This window comes from Lissotriton helveticus, chromosome 9 (assembly GCF_964261635.1).
Source record: "Lissotriton helveticus chromosome 9, aLisHel1.1, whole genome shotgun sequence".
Lineage (NCBI taxonomy): Eukaryota > Metazoa > Chordata > Amphibia > Caudata > Salamandridae > Lissotriton > Lissotriton helveticus.
In genome coordinates this window covers 355,640,547-355,663,869 of record NC_136070.1, presented here as the reverse complement: position 1 = coordinate 355,663,869, position 23,323 = coordinate 355,640,547, and the positions used below count along the sequence as shown (strand labels likewise).

Here is a 23,323-nt window from a genome sequence, read left to right as displayed (position 1 = left end):
TGGCTGGTAGGGGTAAGGCTGCCTCTCGTCTCACTTTGGGTCGCTGGATTAAAGCGGTGATCTTGTTGGCCTATCAGGGCTCTGATTTGGTATGCCCTTCGGGGGTTCAGGCGAGGTTCACCAGGGGTGTGTCTGCTTCGTGGGTTGCTTTCCATGGGGTTCCCCTTGAGGAGATTTGTCGGACGGGGACTTGGGCGTCCGAGTCCACCTTTGTGAGGCATTATCGCTTGAATTGTGCTCTGTCTGGTCGGACAAATTTTGGTTCCGGTGTGTTGCAAGATGTGGGGGTTCCCCCCTCTGTCTGATTCTGTTTGTTATTAAACATTTCACTTGCTGCACTCCTTGGTGTCTGGTCTGTTTCAGTTTTGTGGTATGCCAAAGTCCTTCGTGGGGGGTTGCTTTGGTATGCCTCATGTGTGATGACTGGGTCGAGGACGAGGGACGTAGAGGTAATGCTATGATTACTTTAGGTAATCCCCATTACTCTTAGTCCTACTTGTGCTTGACCCAGTCATACTTCCCTCCCGCCCGCCCTCCCTCCCTTTCCAGTCCTTTGTTGCTTGGTATGTCAGGATGTGCTTCTAGTGGTAAGGTATGTTATAGCACTGGCAGGAGGGTGGGTGGAGTCTAAAAAGCGTTTCTTGTTTTATTTCCTGTCTTGTGGAATAACTCATGTGTGATGACTGGGTCGAGGATGAGTAGGACTAAGAGTAATGGGGATTACCTAAAGTAATCATAGCATTTCTTCCTAACGGGGAAGATTAGACAAACGGTCATGTTAATGCTTGGGTAAAATAATTATTTGTTTGTCAGGGTCACAAAACTCGTGTTTCGCGGTTTGACAGATATATGACGACCCTACGCAAGTACTGTGCATAATAAGTGGGGCAGATTGCTGTTACCCTGTTTCTTTTTCAAGACTTCCCAACATATCTGGAATTAATCGGTTACATTTAATACCAATAAAACCGGTGTTATGTTAATATCTCTTGTAAAAAAAAATCAACAGTTTACCCTTATTTTTCTTTGGTAAATTCCATCTTCAGGGTGATCATTCAGAATTGATAAAATATCGACCTTTTCTGATATTAGGTGGAAGGCACAGTCGCCCTATTAAAAAAAACAACAACAAAAACACGACTTTTAGAGATGCGTCTCTCATACTGATATATTATATTAACTAGGCCACAACTTTATGCATTAAAGAGGCTACTAACGTCAAAAACTGGCAGAGTGTTTGATCTTATAATTTTTGAATTGGCGTCTTAACATCAAAAATAGAATCGTCCATTATGTGAGTATATCTGACCACACCCAGCATGGACAACCCTCCCTGTATAAGGACTTTTGGTTTCGGACTCATTTAAATGACGTTTCCATTTCTTTCTTACAATAACACTGCACGTCACTATTGAAATCTGCATTACACATGGACTTGCCAGAGAAGTATCTTCCACTGTCGACAGAACAGAGAGACTCTGTTTGTTGCCTCAACTTAACTTGTAAATGGCCGTGATCCGAAATGACTTATTTTGGCCTCAGAGCTCATTTCAGGACAGAGGGTTGATCTCGGACTCTCTCGCGGCCACACTTGAAGGCCCTATGTCTGGATATGTAATCACTTTTAATATCAGGGGTGAAAGGAACTGCGGTCTATTGGATTCTTTCTACACTAAACTATTACACATTGTGCAGCAGTGTTTTCCGTGTGTCAAGCCTTTGCATATGACTTTCAGAGTCTAAAAGCCTAATTGCTGATTACTCATGTTCAAAGTGTGTGTGAAGTTGCTGGGATATATTACTTGCCTCTTTAATACCTATAGGCCTCTCAGTAGTCTGCAACATGCTTGGTCACTTCCTACTATTCTGCGGTCCGCAGGACACCCAGGACATTATTTGGAAAAGTCCAAGGTCGGATCAAGTGGTTTTCGACAGTGCCATATGCAACAGAAAATGCTGAGCTAGTTCACCTTGGAAACATATGGAATCAAAGCAGTGCTTAATTTGTGGGGTGGTGCCCAAAGCTTTATCCTAGAAGTCCGCGGCCAGTGCTATCGAAGGTTGGTATGCCGAATGCCAAGAATGCAAATTCTTGATTTTACCACGTGCCTCTTTAATCCATCATAAGAGACCCTCTGGCTCGTTATCTCACTCTTGGGGATTTTCATCCATGCTCTCTCCCTTTGGAATCGGTTTGTCATCTTTCTCTACCTCCCTCTTTCGTGTTGTTCTCTCTCTTGCTTTGGATTCATGTCCATTGATGATAAATATAAGGGCCCACCTGCAACCACCAGCTCAAATTAAGCATTGTCTTTAATTTGTTATTCAGCAATATTCATCTATTTTTCTTTGGCACGTTTGGGCACTGCTGTCTTATTATATGTTACAAAAATCAGTTGGCTAGGGTGCTGCGGTGGCGCTCTTACATGCACCATTACACATAATTGTATTAGCATAAGCAGCATCAATAAATCATAGTACAGGAATCCACAGTGGCTCCAAGAAATCTGAGCTCAACTGCTTGCTTGTGCAAAAAATAGCCTCAAATTCTATGTCAGGACCGGAGGCTTGGATTATGCTTTTCTCTCTTCACTTTAATTTCATTAACAAACACAGCAGCCAGAAAAGCATTAACAGCGACTTTTTTCCTCACAAAAGCCAAGAAAAAAACGCCATAAACCCAAAACTTTCAACAACGGAGTCCATGAACCACAAGTCCCACCAGTCTCTGCCATCTCGCAGCGTAGTCCTTTCACATTGTCCATGGCCTTCCAGTGATAAGGTCCTCCATCTTATGCAGCCCTCCTTTTTCTTCGCTGCTGCAGCTGGAGATAAGTGCTATATTTTTCTTCCCTTATCTATTTCTGTGTTATTTACAGTTTTGGGCCGGTTATTGTGGGGATGTAGGTTCTTGCTGTGCAGGCAGGTTTTTCTCCTGCAGATTCCCCGTTTTGTTGCCGCTGGAGCGTTTCGAGCTCCTTTCGAGGCTGGCCCGTTTTGCGGCGGCGCTGTCTGCCCGCCAGGGGGCGCCCGCACGTCTCGTTGCTCCCAGCGCGGATCTCCGTTCTGTGGAGACCGCGCTGAGGGAGCTAGACGCGTCGGAGCCTGTCCCCCTGCCACCACACCTTGAACGCCCCCCCCCCCCGGGTCTGTATTGAGCACCGAGAGTGCTGTGACGCCCGCTGGGCAGTAAAATTCTATTACAGGACCGGAGGCTTCAGATTATGCTTCTCAATCTTTACTGCCTAAAACACAGCAGCCAATGAAAATGTGTATTTTCAGTAAACATTAACAACAAAACTTCATTACCCATGAACACCCATGAGTATAGGCACGCCCCCACAGTCCATAAGAACCCCTTGCGTGCTCCCATCATCCTCTTTCTTTGCTGCTCACAAGCCAGAGTTAAGTGCACCTTCCCTGTCCCCTCACTCTGCTTGTCGGTTTGGGGGTCCTTTGGGAGATTATTGCGATTGATTGTGTTTATTGCGATTGTTTTGAGTTGCTGCGGCTCGGTCCGCTCCCTGATTGAGGACATAGGTGTTCATTCTGGTGTATGTGGTTATTTCTGGTAATTGTGTATTGCTCGCGAGGGGTCCTCTCACCTCGCTGCACACTCGTTGTTGGGCCGTCTTGACACTGGGGCAGCTTCCGCTGGGGAGCGTGCGCGTTTCAGCGCGATCACGACGGTCTTTGACCGGCGAGGGGCCGCCGCGTCTTCCAGATGAGCCCGTTACCGGCAGCCTGAGGGCGCGCAGGAGCTCCCTGATACGCCCTGCGTACAGCCCGGGTGGCTCACGGCCGACGCGCGCGCCCAAAAACGCTGACCATTTGGGCTTGTTTTCAGTGGATTTTGGTAGCGTTTTGGGCGGCGCGCCTCGGCACGTTACCAAGGCTGACAGGAACGCGCGTTTTGCGCGTTTTCACACACCGGCTTGCCTCTCGTGTCACCGCCAGTTCTGGTTGTAAAAAATACGAGGTCCTGAGTGAGCACACGCTCTGTGTATTGTGTGGACCTGGGTCTCTGGCCCTGTTGAATACAGCTTTGCTGAGGGGGTTTGGGTATCGTTTTAAGTTTACTTAATTACTTGTGTGCAGTGGGCTGACCCCCCCCCACCACCCCCAGTTCTGCCAGGGTTTAATCCCTTGTGTGATTGGCTATATAGCACCATGGAAAATTGGGCTAAGTACCCTGAGGAGGAACAGGCAGAAGGGGAGGAAACATCAGAAGGACAGCAGGACGCTGTCCTAGAAGATAATATTGTGGAAGCATTGAATGCCTCGGTCCAGGCTTCCGTGAATAGAGCCATGGAGACGAAAGTCCCCCAGACTGTGCAACAAGCACTCGCAGTGGCCCTGCGCCCCATTAAAAAACAATTGGAGGGCTTTGCTAAGCGCCACGGCTATGGCAAGCACAAGAAGCAGAAGCGGCCTATCCCCTCTACCTCTACAGCAGTTTCGGACGACCGCCACCTGTGGCCGCATGCTCAGTCCATGGCTTCCTTGCAAGATCGGGACGCCCCAACTCAGCCACGTTCTGGTGGTAAGGCGAAGAGTAAGCGCCAAATAGTAGTGGACACAGATACCACCACCTCCAATACTGATACCAGTACAGGCACTGATTCATCGGAGGAGCAGCCTCCTCCCCCTAAGAAGGCCAAGCCGGCTCCCAAGGCGGCTGAGGACAAGACACCCAGGGCCTTTCATTTTGATCCGTCCGACATAATTCACCCTCGGTCTTCGGACTGGGTCCCGCCAGCGGAGGTTTCGGAGTACATTCACGATCACCTCCGGAAGAGTTTCACGAGGGAAGTGCGCAACCGGCTGCGGTCGGAGTGCCCGCGTCCAGATATACCGGACAATGTCGCCGACACTCCGGAAATTGACGCCAGTATGCTGACCTTTTTGAAAAAGTTTTCTAAAGACCCCGAAAGAGGGCTTGACAGGGCCTGGCGGGGCTGTCAGGACAAGATGCTTGATGTTATTGGCCCCCTGGCCAAGATCTTAGAGATGGCCCTGGCGGCCAAGGAAGGGGCAACACCTGTGGACCCAGACATCTTGGCTGAATGGACTCAGCGCGCGATTTGCTTTCTAGGCAACGCGAATTGCGCCGTCTCTTCTGAGAGGCGCAAGTCCTTGCTGCTACGAATGGATGGCAATTTGACAGAACTTGCGGAAGCGGAGCCGGGTCCCCTGGCGGGTGGTTGTCTCTTCGGTGACCGTTTCGTTAAGGATGTCACCAAATATGTTGGTACTTTCACCGCATTGGACAAGGCCCAGAGCGGTATCAAGCGAGCGCTCACGCAGGGTGTTTTCAACAGGGCCGGGCGAGGCGGGGGTCGCTCGTCAGGCCGTGGGTTCCAGAGAGGCTCCCAGAGAGGTGATTTTGGACGAGGCCGGGGCGAGTGGGACTCGACCCGCGGCGGCACCTTCTATCCGTCTCGGAGAGGCTTCAGCAAAGGACGTTTCCAGTCGGGAAACAACAGGGCGAGTTTCAAGGCCCACCAAAGTTCCGGTGAGTGTCACGGATGTGTCTCTTCTTCCATTGGGGGGTCGCACACAGCATTGTCTTCTACACTGGCAGGTGTTGACTCAGGATGCTTGGGTTTTGCAGACAATTCAGGGGTTCCAGCTGGAATTCTATTCTCCTCCTGCGCAAGCGTTACCCCCGCCACCTCTCCGTTTTTCCCAACTAGATCACAGTTTCATAGACGCAGAGGTGGCAGACTTGCTGAGGAAGGGCGCGATCGCTCAGTGTCAGCGAAGCCCTCGCGGCTTCTCCAGCAATGTCTTTATAGTTCAAAAGAAAGGAGGTGGCAACAGACTAGTGCTCAACCTGAAAGATTTCAATCAGTATCTGTTATACAACCATTTCAAAATGGAAGGTATTCACATGTTAGCAGACTTGTTACAGGAAGGAGACTGGATGGTTCGTTTGGACTTGAAAGATGCGTATCTTTCTATTCCAATTTTTCCGCCACACCGCAGGTTCCTACAGTTTCTTTGGAACGGCCGTTGGTACGAGTACTTGGCTCTTCCTTTCGGTCTCTCCTCGGCTCCCTGGTGTTTCACCAAGGTCATGAAGCCAGTGGTAGCCTACCTCAGAGAGAGGGGAGTGCGTCTGATCATTTATCTAGACGACGTCCTGATCATGGCGCAGGACCGGTCGGTCTTACAGCAACAGCTGACCATGACTACGTCACTGTTGCAGCGCCTAGGATTTGTGATCAATCTGAAGAAGTCTGTGATGATCCCGTCTCAGGTGATAGATTTTCTGGGATTCACGATCAATTCCCTCACGGCGCAACTGTGTCTCCCACAGGCGAAGTTGAGGGAGCTGAAGAAAGAGATCACGAAATTGCTGGACAGTCAATTGGTCACGCTCAGAACCCTGGCCAGGATTGTAGGGGTCCTGGCGTCATCAATCCAGGCGATATTCCCAGGTCCTTTACACTACAGAGCCCTCCAACGCCTGAAGATCAGGCACCTTCAGAGGGGTCTCTCATATACGGACTCGGTCCCGCTTACGGACGAGGTTCGGCACGAACTCCAATGGTGGCTAGGCCACGTGGATGCCTGGAACGGCAGGGCGATCTTCGGGTCGCGACCGGACGTGGTAATCGAGTCGGACGCCAGCAGATGGGGCTGGGGCGCGCGCTGTGGAAATGTTTCCACAGGCGGCAGGTGGTCATCACAGGATCTGGAACTCCACATAAATTGTTTGGAGCTACTGGCAGGATCGTTCGCGGTCCGCACGTTATCCCCGAAGCAGACGTCATGTTGCATCCTCCTGCGTCTGGACAATGTGTCCGCAGTGAGGTATATCAACAAGTTGGGCGGCACGAGGTCGTCTCTTCTTGTCCAAATAGCCAAGGATTTCTGGCATTACTGTCTGCAGAACCAGATATCAGTCATAGCGGAGTACATCCCGGGTCAGGCCAACCAAGTGGCAGACTGGCACTCCAGACACTTGAGGGATTACAGCGACTGGAAGCTGCTTCCCCAGGTCTTTCTCTGGTTGCAGGCGATTTGGGGTCCTTTTCAGACGGACCTGCTCGCCTCCAGGTTGACGTATCAACTTCCCCGGTTCTTCAGTTGGAGACCGGATCCGATGGCAACGGCAACGGATGCATTTCTCCAAGATTGGTCGATGGGGACCCAGTATGCCTTTCCCCCCTTTCTGTTGATCCCCAGAGTAATGACTCAAGTGATACGACAAGAGGCGGAAATTGTCATGGTGACTCCGTGGTGGACATCACAAGCGTGGTTTCCCAAATTGTTGCAGTGGAGCTGCGACCGCCCCCGGCTACTACCGGATTTGAAGTGGTTGTTGCAGGGCCCTCGTCAGGAGCAGCACCCGTTGCTGTTGGAGGGCAGGTTAATCCTGATGGCATGGAGGCTTTCAGGGAACAATGGCAGATGCCAGGAATTTCGGACAAGACTGCTGACTTTATCAAACAGGCTTGGGCACCTTCCACCAGGAAGCGATATTCCGCTGCCTGGAAGAACTGGGTGGATTGGTGCGTGGGACGACGTCTGGATCCCGTGGGGGCAGAGTTACCCCAAGTCTTGAATTTTCTATCCGAAAAAGCGGCGGGAGGCCTAGCATATCGTTCGGTCAACAACTTTCGCTTAGCCATCTCAGCGGGGCATGCCCAGGTGGACGGTAAGCCAGTGGGCATGCATCCGGTTGTTTGTAAGTTGTTGAAAGGCATCAGGGTAGCCAACCCTCCCAAACCCAAGTATACGGGTTTGTGGGATGTCTCAGTTGTAATTTCTTTGCTTAACAGATGGCCGGTTAATTCTCTCCTGTCCAGGAAGCAATTGTGGGCTAAGCTGGCCATGTTGCTTTGTTTATCATCTTGCAGAAGATCTTCGGATGTCAGAGCACTCGACGTAACAGGTAGAGTGTTTACCCCGGAAGGGGTTTCTTTTCATATTACAGGTCGTACTAAAACATTGTCTCGACATATATCTTATAATGCTTTTCCTGAAAATGAAAAACTGTGTGTAGTCCAATGTTTAAAGACCTACGAGGAATGTACGAAGGCCTTGCGGCCGCAGGGCTGTTCCCAATTATTGATTGCTATTCAAAAGCCCTTTAAACCAGTGGCGGCTGCCACTATTGCTAGATGGCTTCGATTCATTATGAAGGAAGCAGGTGTTGATACAAACATTTTTGGTGCTCATTCAGTTAGAGGCGCGATGGCGTCAAAGTCATATGGTTTAGGATCAAGTATCCAAGATATCATGCGTTGTGCAGATTGGTCCTCTGATTCAACGTTTAAGACGTTTTATTATAAGCCGGTGGGAGATATTACTTCAGTGGTATTTAATCAGCGTTAAACTAGCATAATCTGAAGCCTCCGGTCCTGTAATAGAATAAAAAATTTGCTAGCATTCGCGACACGAATTTTCAATTCTATTAAGGACACGGAGGCGAGGATTATCCCACCCGGCTTAATGTACTGTATGTATTAAGCTTACCCACCCTTTTATGCAAGGATTACGGTGGTGTTATTTCCTTTATTTCAGGATCTGATAAGAAGTCGGACTGATCGACTCCGGAGGTCAGGATGTTCCGCCTGAAGATGTTCTTCCACGTTGGAGGATTGTGACCGTTCAAGTTTTGTTGGACTTGTTTCGCCTCAAAGAAAGAGGATGATGGGAGCACGCAAGGGGTTCTTATGGACTGTGGGGGCGTGCCTATACTCATGGGTGTTCATGGGTAATGAAGTTTTGTTGTTAATGTTTACTGAAAATACACATTTTCATTGGCTGCTGTGTTTTAGGCAGTAAAGATTGAGAAGCATAATCCTCGCCTCCGTGTCCTTAATAGAATTGAAAATTCTTGTCGCGAATGCTAGCAAATTTTTTATTCTTTTGTACACTGAGCGCCTACGGGCGGTTGTTTCCTTGCCACACACATTTACAGCACGCTGGGTGGTGGCTGGCCCGGTCTATTAAGAGGACCGGCGCGCTTTGGGGAGATCGTGTACACCCCCACGGCGGCCTGTCCGCGCTCGAAGTTTGCAACCTCTGGTCTGCCCCAAATTCTCAGGCGCTTGTAGCCTGTACCCCACTCACCAGGGTGTTGTTGGTGTAGGTGTTTGGGGACATATACGGTCAGCAGGTAGGGTCCTGGGCAGGATGGAGCAGAATGGTTACTATGAAGTGGAGGAGTCCACGCAATATTTGCCTCTTGATGATGATTTCTTTGAGGCAGTGGATAGCTCCATATACAAGTGTGTTACGGAGGTGGTTGCCCCTATGGAAGAGCGACTTTTGAACCGCATTGTTGCGGAGTGCGCCAAATTAGTTCAGGGTTCCCCGGGGGCCCCCCCTTCCCCCGATACCAGCTCCAGCAGGGGGTCCCCCTCCCCATAAGAAGGTTTGCGCGGAAGGGGCATCGGATGGGGCACACGGAGTGGACTCGGACGCCTTTGAACGCCTGAAGAGCGCTTTTTTGGCTAAGACCGTCCCACTGTGGAAAAGTAAATTTTGCCATGTTCTGTGTCCCTACGTGTTCCCCATGTTATGTTGTATGTGCATGATTAATATGCATATGTACTTCCCCATGATCGATTAAAGACGCAATTACAGTTGTGTCCATCTCTAGTATGCCAGTTTCCAGTTCTCGTGAAAGCTACGAGTGTTAGGTCTATGTAAATCTACGTTGCCACGTTTCTCAGTGTGCACGTTATTTCATTGAATTATCCCCGTTTCTAGGCCTCAAAAGGGCCCGGACTCAGATTCAGCTCCTGTTTCCTGAACCCTCTCCGAGGAGCGATACAGCCCCCACCTGTATCCCTGACCCTTCACTTATTTCCTGCCTCACAGTGCCCGGCTCGGCCTGGCTCTGCCTGCCAGTCTGCCAAGAGTATGTTATGATTCTAGTTATCAGTCCAGCTCTCCTTCTCTGCATTCCTAAGCTACTGAATCGCATCAATAGTTTCAGTCATCGTCTAGCCTTTACGTCTCCATGTAAGAGAAATACTGTATTTATGGTCATTTAATATTCCTCAACACACACTACATGTAGAATAATGCATGCACCAGTCTTAGTGTCTGTTAGCCTTTGCCCTGATAACTTTTGGATTCTATCAACATGTTCTCTAAACATCAGATACTGGATAGTGTTTAGGTACATGTCGCTCTGACTCTCCAGACTTTCGTCTCTCCTTCTAGCTCAGAAGTCATAGCCCCCAGTTCCTCCTAGTAACACGTCATTGCCAGCTTGCGCGCACCACTAGGTTAGAGGTCCCGGCTCCTTCGGTAGCCCCCTCCATGTTTCCGCCCCATTTGTGACATATTCCGTTACGTTTACATCACATGTCTATGTATACGCCTCTTGTTACACCTACTTTCTGCCTTATCTTTCGCGACTGCTACAGGCCCTGCCCACTGCTACGCCTATTGTATTGAATACCATGTATTTTGTTTAAGTATATATACTTGTGCACTGTTATTAAAAGCCGCCATGCCATTCCTTTGTCCCTGCCCCGTGCAGCGCTGCCATCCTATTCCCGTGCAGGTTGTCCTGTTCCTGTCCTTTATGCTGTATTAAACCTGCAAACTCCAGTTACCTCGAATCTTGACTCTTATTTATTGAGCTATCTGTTATTGTATATCCAGTCAAAAATAGAGGTATTATTTATTTATTTACCACATAATGGCGCCCGAATAGGGACTTGCCCTTTCCCCACGCGCCGGTGAAGCCACGCAAGCCCCCTGATCCTCTGCAGCCGTGACGGAACCATACCGTGCACGTGCAGATATTTCTGCTTCAAGTATCCCTCAGGCCCACGGAGGAGACGGAGGTTGCGGTCCAGCATCCAGACGAGGCGGTGGAGGAACGCGGCGAGTCCCGACCAGAGCCCAAGCCGAGAGTCCAAGGTCCGAGGTATCCAGAGGCCCACCCGTAACAGAAGTCCGAAGTCCGTCCGTCGTCGTAGCAGTCCAGTCCAGTCCGAGGCCTTCCGTTCTTGCTGCCCGGTGAGTACCGTTGCTGGGGTAGTATCTAGACAGGGTCAATTGCATTGTCTCTGGTCCGTGGGTTTGGGTACACAGATCCAACACGAAGTGTTCACTTAGGTGGATGCGGGTCCTGACGTGTCTCTTTATGAGACCGGTAAGTTTCGTACTGTTTTAGCAGTGCATCTAGTTTCTGTTCTAGCCCGTTCTGTTCTCGAGAAATTCATGTATTCTGTTTTCAGTATTCCAGGTAGTATTTTGTCCGAACTGTTATCTTAAATGTCATTCATGTATTTCAATGTCGTGGTATGAATGTGTTGTTCAGTAATCATCGTGTTCATTGTGTATTGTATTGTGTCTAGACTCCAGCCCAGTCATGCCTCTATTTTTCAAGTTACGTCAGTTAAAAACTAGAAAAGGTCTGTTAGAAGAGGCAGTTCCTGTCCCGTCTAGGGACAGTCCAGGTCATTTTATGTATCAAAAGCATGGCATAAGTGCCATATTGTATCTAGATTTATGGGTGGAGTACACCAAACAGTTAGAAGAAAAGTATAGATGGCCCGTATCGGGTACATGGGATGCCGAGTGCATCATGCGAGTAGAAGAAGCATTATGGAAAAAGAAAGCCAGACAGTCACAGAAAGATGCCATCGAGTTATGGCGCAAAGAATCTCATAAAAGAACCGAAAAAGAAATCAGACAGTCAGAATTAAGTAGAGAATCCTCAGAAAGAGCCCAAGAAAGGGAACTAATCGAAATAGGTGAACGAGTTAAAACCGAACAGTCAGACAGACAGAGGAATGCCCTTATTAAGGGTATGTATCCTCTTCTTGCCGAGGGCTTGCCAAAGGCAACCCCGGAGGCATCCAGTAATTTTCCGCCACCTTTAGTTCTGACCAAGCTACGTCACAAACCGACCGCAGCTGATATTTTTCTCTCGTCCTATTTGGACGACACAGTCCCAGAATATGCAAATCCTGTTCCACCAGCTCCTGTAAATAATGTAATTCATGGTCCTCCAGTCACCGGGGCACCTGTTACAGCACCTGTTACGGTACCCCCGGTCCAGCCCGTAGTACAAATTCCCGCCACATCAGTCACTCTGCCAGCACGAAGAGTATCAATCGACAATTCCAGCTTAGGGGCCGCGGGAGGAGGTCCTCCGGGTACCCCGCCGCCACACAAACGTGTAACGTCAGTCGAGTTACATGAACGTGCGTTACAGCGCACGCCCAAACATCAGTCTGTTGCAGATATCAGACGAGCTCTTACCGAATGCCGTTATGATCCGGTCCCAGGTGATGATAGTATGGTTATATATTCATTACGTGTAAGACGGGTGACCGAGTATTTGGACACCCTACCAAATATGGAAGAAGATCTAGACAGAATGTATCGTTTCATTCGTACAGGACAAGATCCAGAAAGTATTGGTGAAGTCATGTCTCTCAGGAAAGCTGAGATCCAGTTCATGTTATTAAAGTTTCTGATCAATTGTTTAATACGGGAACAAGATTCCCCGACTAAAGATCCGACCGAAATGAAAATTCTGACAAGGTGGAGTGATAATATAGCCGAGGGTAAGCACAAGACACTCAATAGTATAGAGAGTATGTACAAGAAAATACGTAAAGAAATAATAAGGTTACACGAACAACGTAAAGAAGCTCTAGGAAGCGAGAAAGAAAATGACTCTCCTACTGAAGAGGTAGACGACGAGAATACCGCCAGAATAGCGTATGTAGGTAAATCTAGATTTCCAGACCGACATTTACGCCTAGAACACAAGAAAACTGTTCCTCTTCCAGCCCCAGAACAAGGTTCTCTAGAGCAAGTATTTCAAGCTACCGATCACATTCTGAAATCACGAATCGGTTATAGTGAACTTAGTACCATGCATGAACAAGAACTAGCCCGATCAGCAGTTCGATGGATTACTGATTCTACCACTTTTCCAGACGAAATAGTGGCACAAATGTTTCTGAAACTGCCCCCAGCCGAGCAGCGACTGGTGGGTATGTATATGATCCAGCACCTCATTACGCTGTATGAGGGTCAACATTCTGATCCAGGTCCGTTACATGATATCCTGAACGAGTTACTCCAGTATAGATGGAAAGGTTTAGGTACCGATTTAATTAGTGTCATTCTAGAACAGCGCCATAAATATAGAACGTTTTTGAACCCACATTTTGTTCATGTCTCACCTCCAGAAAGTAAACCGTTTTACATAGACAGACAGCATCCGTTACGAGAAGTACACCCAGTTAGGACAGCGGGTGGTGAAATGCAACGAGTATTTGTTTACACCCCAGTTACAAAGATGGAACTCTTAGAGATGAAGAAATTAATTCCCTGTCACGACAAAGATCCAGCAGGGTTCCACCGTGAATTAAAAGACATGCTCCGTATGGGAGAATACACGTATCCAGATATAATTAAAATGTTAAAAGTCCTGTTGCCTGCGGGCATATATGAAAAACTCAAGGAAAAGGATTGGGAGGTGGGAGAGAAAAAGATCGATTGGACAGCTCTAGAAGCTGAAGATAAGATACGAGTACCAGGTACCGGTCTTGGAGACAAATGTAAAGAATTACCTGAACTGTTAATACAAGTTTTGCCTAGATTATTAGCCACTAAAAAGGAAGACTGGGATGCAATCTCAGCCTGTAAACAGAAACAAGACGAAGATACTAGTGATTTCTATTCTAGATTCGAGAAATGTTTTAGCATCAACAGTGGTTTGAAGACGAGTAGTGAGTCATACCCTCATCTTTTTGTTACTAAATTAGTCGAGAATTCAAGTCCACAAGTTAAAAATCGAGTTTTGAAAGTCGAGAGTACCTGGCAAGCTAATACTCCGTCCCAAATGCTCCAGATGCTCCAGTATCACCAGAATAGAATCAGGGAAGAGCAAGAACACGAGAGAAGACGTATGAAAGACACGAAAATGAAAGTACTAGTTGCACAATCTGTTCCACAAGACAGTCAGAAGAGGGGTCCGAATCAAGCCAGTCATCCTGCAGCTCCCGTTAAAGGGACATGCAATTACTGTAAACAGCCAGGTCATTTTATAAACGAGTGTGCAGTTCTGAAACACAACATAGCCACTGGTAAGACTAAAGAAAGACCACGTCCGCCTAGACAAGAACAAGTTTCACAGACTTCTCAGCCACAGAATGCACAACAGACAGTTACAGCACCGCAGCCTATCGCTGCAACACAGCATGTTACACAGCAGATGTACCAGTATGCACAATCCGAGTATCCAGAGTATCAAGCGTATTCATGAAACAGCCTAGAGAGGGAGGTAGGCTTGCCTCTCATCGAGATTCCTGTAGATCAAGAGGGTCCCTATGTTCACAGTCAAGTATTAGGGAAAGACAGAAAGTTTCTGATTGATACAGGGGCAAGTAGGACGACTATTAGTCATGACGAGGTTCCAGGGGCTCCGCTCTCAGGCTCTAGAAATGTTTCCCTTGGATTTTCAGGAAAGCCAATAGTTAACGAGATTTCCAAACCAGTTACTCTAGAAGTAGGTCCATTGTCCCGAACTACTGATCTATTACTTACGAAGTCATGTCCAGAAAATTTGTTAGGCATTAAGACATTGAAAGAATTAGGTGCAGTTATTTGTTGTTCCCCAGAGGGAATACGTTTGTTTTTACGTGACTTCAAGGGTCACTATGTTTTACGAGATTTTGATCCGAGATTGTCTAATGTTCCGCAGCATCTATGGGCACAAGGTCCAACTGATGTTGGTTTTATGCAAATCACACCCCATCGTGTGACTCTCAAACCAGGTGTAGTGTTACCACGAATCAGACAGTACAGATTGCCACCTGAGGCTGCAGCAGCCTTATCCAAAATTATTGACGAGCTCATTGCTCAAGGAGTGGTTGTAGAAACTGACTCCAATGTATGTAATTCTCCTATCATTCCAGTCATGAAACGTACTGATCCAAATGCACCCCCAGTATATCGATTAGTGATTGACCTTCGAGAACTCAATAAATGTATCATTCCCCAGTACCCAGTTGTTCCAGATATTTCTTCCCTATTGACAGCCATTGATTCTGAAGCTACATTTTTCACAGTCATAGACCTCAAAAACGCATTTTTCAGTGTCCCCATTCATCCAGACAGTCAGTTTCTTTTCGGATTCTGTTTAAATGGAAGGAGCTATAAATTTACACGAGCTCCTCAAGGTTTCACAGAAGTCCTAGTATTTACAGTCAAGCACTTAAGAGACAACTAGACAATATTCACATGCCAACTGACACTGCCCTGCTCCAATATGTCGATGATCTACTGATCACAGCCCGTTCTGAACGTGACTGCGAGCGAGCGTCACTTACAGTTCTGTACTTCCTAGCCGAGATGGGGCACAAGGTGTCCCCTTCAAAGCTTCAATTCTGTGTCCAGCAAGTGATCTACTTAGGCCACTTACTGTCCAAGAGGGGTAGGCAGTTGACACCTGACCGTATCCAGTTAATAGCGAGTCTTCCTCAGCCCAAGACACAGAAGGAGGTACGTGCTTTTATCGGCCTCACTTCTTATTGCCGACAATGGATTCCTCAGTATGCATTTCTAGCCAAACCACTGATACAGTTAACGACACAGGAGGCAGCCGTATCGACTGTCCTCCCTTGGACATCTGAACATACACTTGCTTTTAATGAATTAAAGAAAGCCTTATGTCAAGCTCCTGTTCTAGCAACACCGAACTACAGTAAGCCTTTTACACTTTTTGTCACAGAACGCGAAGGTACAGCATTATCTGTTCTCACACAAGATCAAGCAGGACAATACAAGCCCTGTGCTTATTTTTCGAGCACACTAGATCCAGTAGCCCAGGCTCTGCCTGCGTGCCTCAAGTCAGTTGCAGCCACAGCACTAGCTATCAGACAAAGTGATTCTATAGTATTAGGACATTCCTTGACAGTACAAGTTCCACACTCCGTGGAAGTTCTTTTAAACCGAACACAGACTCAGCACTTGACAATTGCACGTTTAACAGGTTATGAATTGACACTGTTCCAGCCACACATAGAAATCAGACGCTGCAACGTTCTAAATCCTGCTACACTGTTACCGTCAGTTACTTCAAATCCTGCCACACATGACTGTGTGGAAGTAGTTAACACCATGACAAAGCCAAGACAAGACCTGACAGATATTCCGTTACCAGATCCGGACCTGACACTTTATGTGGATGGTTCATGTATGAGAACAAGTACAGGAGAACTAGTAACCGCGTATGCAGTGACTACTGACACTGAAGTTATTGAAACACACCGTATTGACACCCTGTCTGCTCAGGCAGCAGAGCTAGTTGCTCTGACCCAAGCCTGCATACGTGCCAAGAACCTGAAAGTTAATATCTACACAGATTCACGCTACGCATTCGGAGTCGTACACGACTTTGGAGTGCTCTGGCAAGAGAGAGGTTTCATGACTTCTCATGGAACCAAGATTCAGCATGGTTTCCTTATTCAAGCTCTGTTAGATGCAATACATTTACCGACAGCTATCGCTATCATGAAGTGCAAAGCACATACTAAAGTTACTGACATTATTTCCCAAGGTAATGATCTAGCGGATCGAACAGCCAAGCTTACAGCACAGACACCAGACATACCAGTTAACAAGACACCGACATCCACTCTAGAACAGACTACCTGTATGACAGTTAAGGACCCTACTCAAGATGTCATAGATATCCAGTCACACGCTACTCCCGAGGAAATTAAGAAATGGTCCGAACAAGGAGGGGTCCAGACAGATCAGGGATGGTTGACGAAGGGAAAAGCCACATGGTTTCTCCCCGACTCAATGGTTCAAGTCATTATTAATACCGCACATAGTCCTGCACATTTAGGAGAAAAAGCCATGTTAGACAGTATCCAGAACATTTGGTTCAACAAGCATTTACGAGCTGCAGCCAAGCAGAAAGTCCGTACCTGTATGATATGTTGCCAGTTCAATCCAGGTAAAAGTGTCCCGGTGGAACAAGGTGGATTCCAGCCCCCTGACCACCCTTTTGAAGTCCTCCAGATGGATTATATTCAGATGGAGCGATGTCGAGGTTTCAAGTATGTCCTTGTAGTTGTATGCGCTTTGTCCAGGTGGACAGAAGCATACCCAGTCCCAGATTATACAGCCGCGACCACTGCCAAGCAGTTGGTTCGTGAATTCTTCCCCCGCTATGGACTCCCTAGGGTCGTGTATTCTGATAACGGCCAGCCATTCTCATCTGAACTCATGAAGCATGTTTCCCTTTTGTTAGGGTACCAGTGGAAGTTCCATTGTGTACGCCATCCAGAAGCAGCCGGTCTCGTAGAGAGACATAACCAGACCCTAAAAATCCGCATCGCCAAAGTTTGTAAAGAGAAAGGTGTAGACTGGCTAGTAGCTCTGCCAGTCGCCCTATTTTATATGCGCATGGTCGCACATTCCAGATCAGGTCTGTCCCCTTATGAGGTCGTATTCGGCCGCCCCCCAAATATGTGGGGTACACCTAGGCCCCGCAGTATTACAGATGTTTCCAGTAATATGCTGACAGATTACCTAGCTTCCTTGATGTCTGCCCTACACTCTTGTCGTTCACAGGTTGCCGCCGCATTTCCAGACAATACCGAGGTGAAACCGCATGAAATCGTTCCAGGAAGTCTAGTGCTTGTCCGGAATTTCGATCGTTCAAGTCCGCTGGAGCCTCGCTGGAAGGAGCCGAAGTTAGTCCTTTTGACCACCCACACTGCCGTCAAGTTGGAAGGCAGGAAGGGGTGGGTGCACCTGTCGCATGTCAAGAAATTTCACGGACTCCGACTAAAAACTGTTTCCAAGAACATTTCCAAGGATTGTCAAGATTTTAAAGACTGCCAAGATACTATTATCAAGGACTGTCCCGCTATTGACTCTGATTCAAAGGATTCCCTGTTAGAGAAAACTCCACAGCAGGAGTATAAAAGTAAGCTCCGGTCTAGTAAAATAAGTCAGCCAGTTTAATTGTCTAAGTCCCCCTGGGTGAAACGGTTAGACAGGTATCTGACATGTATGAGATAGACCCCCATAGTGAGAGAGTTAGTCAAAACTCAATCCGATGTATCACTTTTCTAAGTTTTATTTTGTTTTTAACTTTGATGGTTACCTGCACAAGTTATGCATTTTATTTATGTTTTCCAATTTCTCATGTAAATAAGTTTTCTAATGCTACAGTAGAGCACACATTTAGTGATCTGCCTCCTCACGAGCTATCCTATCGTCTTGCTATGCGCAATAATACGTTTATCCGTATGTTACATTATTCACACCAGACCAGCAATGCCACTAATTGTTGGGTGTGTGGTCGACTCCCCCCTTTCCAGACACCGAAGGGAGTGCTGCCACTGTTTCCTTATCCATTTTCACATAATGGTTCGTGTGGAGCCTGGTCCATGTTAACGTCATCCTCCAATGATATGTCCCTTCTGAACAGTACATGTTTTCCAGACAAGCAAGGTCTTCCCCACAGAACAGGGTTAGACCTAGAAAATGAAGTTTATAATTTGGGTAATTATTCTTCGAATGTTATGGTCCTGAATGTTCAGTCTGATACTACTCCAGACTTACCTGCTATTTCAGTACTACCAGTCAAAGGCGAATTATGTGTCAGAAAGAATGGTTCCGCACATGTAGGACATAGTGATTGTACTACTACTGTCGAGTATAGTGACAGTGGGAAATCTATTTTCAAAGCCTCACGTCATTCTTATTTTGTTTGTGGTCAGACCGCATATGTTCGTCTGCCCCTCGATTGGGATGGAACATGTTACATTGCCTTCCTACTGCCACCAGTTTTTCTAGCCCCATCTGATTATCACAGAAACACACATCTAGTACACATTAGACATAGAAGGGAGATTGAGTCCCCAATTGTCGATCAAACTGAAACTGCTCTAGAACAGTATACAGATTTCAATAAAGGTTTCTTTTTCTTTATAGGACCTATCCAGAATAGTAAGTTAATACGTAGACTAACCAGAACCCTTGAAGCAGTAGTGAATGAGACTGCCTCTGCCCTAGGTAACTTAACCGAAGAGCAATCTGCTATGAGATTTGTCGTGCTCCAAAATCGTCTCGTTCTTGACGTCATACTGGCCGATAGAGGAGGAGCATGTAAAGTCATCGGATCTAGTTGCTGCATTTTCATTCCTAATAACGCGCCGTCTGTTTATTCAGCTATAACCAGACTTCATAAAATTGCCCATCAGTTACACCAGAATCCAGGCACCTGGACATGGTCCGGTTGGTTTTGGAGTATAATTTCTGCCTGGGGATGGAAAGTATTGTCATTTCTAGGTATTGCAGTAGCGATCATATTCAGTTGCTGCCTCTGTATACAATGTGGCCCTGCGATTTGCAGCATTTGTGCTACCTCTTGTATTCCTAGTCCCAAGTCCCGTCCTAGATCCCGTTCCAAGACAATTCGAGACGAGCAAATGATACTGTATGAAATGATAGATGGTATCATGAATATTGATGTTTCCTGATGGAAACGTAGGGCACAAGGAGGGAATGTGGAAAAGTAAATTTTGCCATGTTCTGTGTCCCTACGTGTTCCCCATGTTATGTTGTATGTGCATGATTAATATGCATATGTACTTCCCCATGATCGATTAAAGACGCAATTACAGTTGTGTCCATCTCTAGTATGCCAGTTTCCAGTTCTCGTGAAAGCTACGAGTGTTAGGTCTATGTAAATCTACGTTGCCACGTTTCTCAGTGTGCACGTTATTTCATTGAATTATCCCCGTTTCTAGGCCTCAAAAGGGCCCGGACTCAGATTCAGCTCGTTTCCTGAACCCTCTCCGAGGAGCGATACAGCCCCCACCTGTATCCCTGACCCTTCACTTATTTCCTGCCTCACAGTGCCCGGCTCGGCCTGGCTCTGCCTGCCAGTCTGCCAAGAGTATGTTATGATTCTAGTTATCAGTCCAGCTCTCCTTCTCTGCATTCCTCCTTCTCTGCATTCCTAAGCTACTGAATCGCATCAATAGTTTCAGTCATCGTCTAGCCTTTACGTCTCCATGTAAGAGAAATACTGTATTTATGGTCATTTAATATTCCTCAACACACACTACATGTAGAATAATGCATGCACCAGTCTTAGTGTCTGTTAGCCTTTGCCCTGATAACTTTTGGATTCTATCAACATGTTCTCTAAACATCAGATACTAGATAGTGTTTAGGTACATGTCGCTCTGACTCTCCAGACTTTCGTCTCTCTTCTAGCTCAGAAGTCATAGCCCCCAGTTCCTCCTAGTAACACGTCATTGCCAGCTTGCGCGCACCACTAGGTTAGAGGTCCCGGCTCCTTCGGTAGCCCCCTCCATGTTTCCGCCCCATTTGTGACATATTCCGTTACGTTTACATCACATGTCTATGTATACGCCTCTTGTTACACCTACTTTCTGCCTTATCTTTCGCGACTGCTACAGGCCCTGCCCACTGCTACGCCTATTGTATTGAATACCATGTATTTTGTTTAAGTATATATACTTGTGCACTGTTATTAAAAGCCGCCATGCCATTCCTTTGTCGCTGCCCCGTGCAGCGCTGCCATCCTATTCCCGTGCAGGTTGTCCTGTTCCTGTCCTTTATGCTGTATTAAACCTGCAAACTCCAGTTACCTCGAATCTTGACTCTTATTTATTGAGCTATCTGTTATTGTATATCCAGTCAAAAATAGAGGTATTATTTATTTATTTATTTACCACACCACCCGTGTCGTCCCCCCCTCAGCACCCCGACCCGGCTATGTCCACGGCGCCTCCGTCCCCGTCTCATGACGGGGGTTCGCAGACAGACACCGATGAGGAGGGGTCTTCTCGTTCTTGGCGTCCGGCCGGTTCTTCGTCCGCATTGCCTCAGGATGAGTCAGGCATGCTGGACCCGGATGAATGTATACATCCGCGCTCCGCTGCCTGGGCACCCGGAGACAAGGTGGCCAAGTTTGTGGCAGGGCGCCTTCGAAAACCGCTGGAGAAGGAGGCGCGGGGGTGTCTCCGGGCGGAATGTCCGCGTCCAACGCTCCAGGGTAAAGTAGCCCTAACACCAGAGTTGGACTCTAAGATGGCCACTTTTGTGGCCAAGTATGTCAAGGATCCACGGAAGGGGATAGATAGGTCCTGGCGCTCATGCCAGGACAAACTCCTCGACGCCGTTGGTCCCATGATGAAAATCCTGGTCATGGCGGAGGAGGCTAAGGTCACTGGTTCAGTCATTTCCCCGGAGGTCTTGTCCAATTGGGCGCAGAGGGCTATAATTTTCTTGGGGAATGCCAACTGCGCTCGCTCTACGGAGCGCAGGCGGTCCTTACTGATAAAGTTGGATCCAAAGCTTGGCGATTTGGCCTCTTCGGAGGCGGGCGCCGTGGCCCAAGGAGGCCTATTTGGGGAGCCTTTTGTGAAGGAACTCGGCAAATTTGTTGCCACCTTTACGTCTTTAGACAAAGCCCAATCGAGCATTAAAAAGGTGTTCGAGACAAGTTTCTCCCAAGGGGCCGGTCGCGGTAGGGGCCGCGCGACCGGCCGTGGTGGCGGCCAGCAATCTGGTGGCAGAGGACAAGGCTCCGGATGGGGACAGTACAATTCCTCAGCAAACTTCACTAACTTTTACCCGACCCGAGGGCAGCGGTTCCGCGGCCGAGGTGGCTACAAGAATGGTGCCGGAGGTGGCCGCTCTGACGGTAAGTGTCAGGCCTGCGGAGCAGGTTCACATTGGGGGTCGTTTGACGTCTTTTCTGCCTGCATGGCAGCGGCTGACATCAGACGCATGGGTCTTGCAGACAGTCAAGGGGTTCCACATAGAATTTTACAACCAACCCGTTCAGGTGGCAGATCCAAGACCAATTTCCTTTTCTGTTGTCGATGCCCAGTTGATCGACGAAGAGGTAGCCAATCTCCTGGAGAAGGGGGCCATTTGTCGATCCACTCGACATCCAAGCGGTTTCCTCAGCAACGTCTTCTTGGTGGAGAAGACAGACGGCGGTCGTCGCCCGGTGATAAATCTGAAGGAATTCAATGGTTGGCTGGTTTACCGCCACTTCAAAATGGAGGGGATTCATCTTCTTCGGGATGTCCTCCTGGCGCGCGATTGGATGGTCAGATTGGACCTCAAGGACGCGTATCTGGTGGTTCCAATCCACCCCCCCATCGTCGCTTCCTCCAGTTTCTCTGGTGGGGTCAGATTTACGAATTCGTGGCTCTTCCTTTCGGTCTGTCTTCAGCGCCTTGGTGTTTCATGAAGGTGCTTCACCCAGTAGTGGAGACTTTGAAGGGACAGGGAATAAGAATGATTGTGTACTTGGACGATATCCTTCTTATGGCCAAGTGTCCCCAGGTCCTGATGGACCAGTTACAGCGCACGGTGTCCCTATTGGAGACTCTGGGATTCGCCATCAACGGGCCAAAATCGGTCCTTTGCCCCACTCAGAGCTTGATTTTTCTGGGGTTCGTCATGGACTCGGTTCAAGCTTCTCTGAGCCTTCCGCCATGGAAAGTGGCAAAGATTCGGCATGTCCTGCGTCAAACGCTTTCCAGGCCGCAGACTTCTCTGTGTCAGCTAGCCCGGGTGGTGGGCCTCCTGTCTTCGTCCATTCAGGCGATTTTTCCCGGGCCCTTGCATTACCGGGCCTTGCAGCGCCTCAAAGCGCAACATCTCCGGAAGGGTCTGTCCTACGACCAGTCGGTCCCCCTATCGGTGGAGGCGAAAGAGGAGATGGCTTGGTGGTTGACACATATGAGGCCTGGAAAGGGCGTGCGATTTTCGGTTCCGTCCCGGACTTGGTCATAGAGTCAGACGCCAGCAGGTCAGGGTGGGGGGCATGTTGTGGGGAGTTCTCCACAGGCGACGTTTGGTCATTAGAGGAGCAAAGACTACACATCAACTGTTTAGAGCTTCTGGCGGGCTCCTTGCGCTGATGGACGGGGCAGCGGGCGAATGCGTGCGTCCTGTTGAAAATGGACAACGTTTCGGCAGTCCGCTATGTCAATCGCCTAGGGGGTCCTCGCTCTCGGGCCTTGGCAGACCTAGCAAAAGAGTTCTGGGAGTACTGCTTGGCGCACCAGATCTCAGTGACAGCGGAGTACCTGCCGGGGCAGGCCAACCAAGTGGCGGATTGGCACTCACGACACCTGCGGGATTCCAGCCTGTGGAAGCTGGATGCTCAGGTCTTCCGGTGGTTGAACAACCTCTGGGGTCCGTTTTCGATGGACCTCTTCGCGTCACGCCTCGATCACCAGCTCCCGCGCTTTTTCAGCTGGAGGCCGGATCCCTTGCAGGAGGCCACGGATGCCTTCCTGCAGGA

At 48.2% G+C, this 23,323-nt stretch overlaps 1 protein-coding gene across 2 annotated transcripts in view; it reads right to left on the bottom strand.

Annotated features, from left to right (window-relative positions):
* OTUB2 (OTU deubiquitinase, ubiquitin aldehyde binding 2) overlaps positions 1–23,323 on the bottom strand; it is a 186,494-nt gene that overhangs the window by 128,738 nt on the left and 34,433 nt on the right. Inside the window, exon 2 of one of the 2 annotated variants that reach the window (XM_078660093.1) lies at positions 1,015–1,110. The exons of the other annotated variant lie outside the window; for it this stretch is intronic. Coding sequence (XP_078516219.1) covers positions 1,015–1,110 — 96 coding nt within the window. The remainder of the gene's footprint in view (positions 1–1,014; positions 1,111–23,323) is intronic. 2 annotated transcript variants of the gene reach the window in all.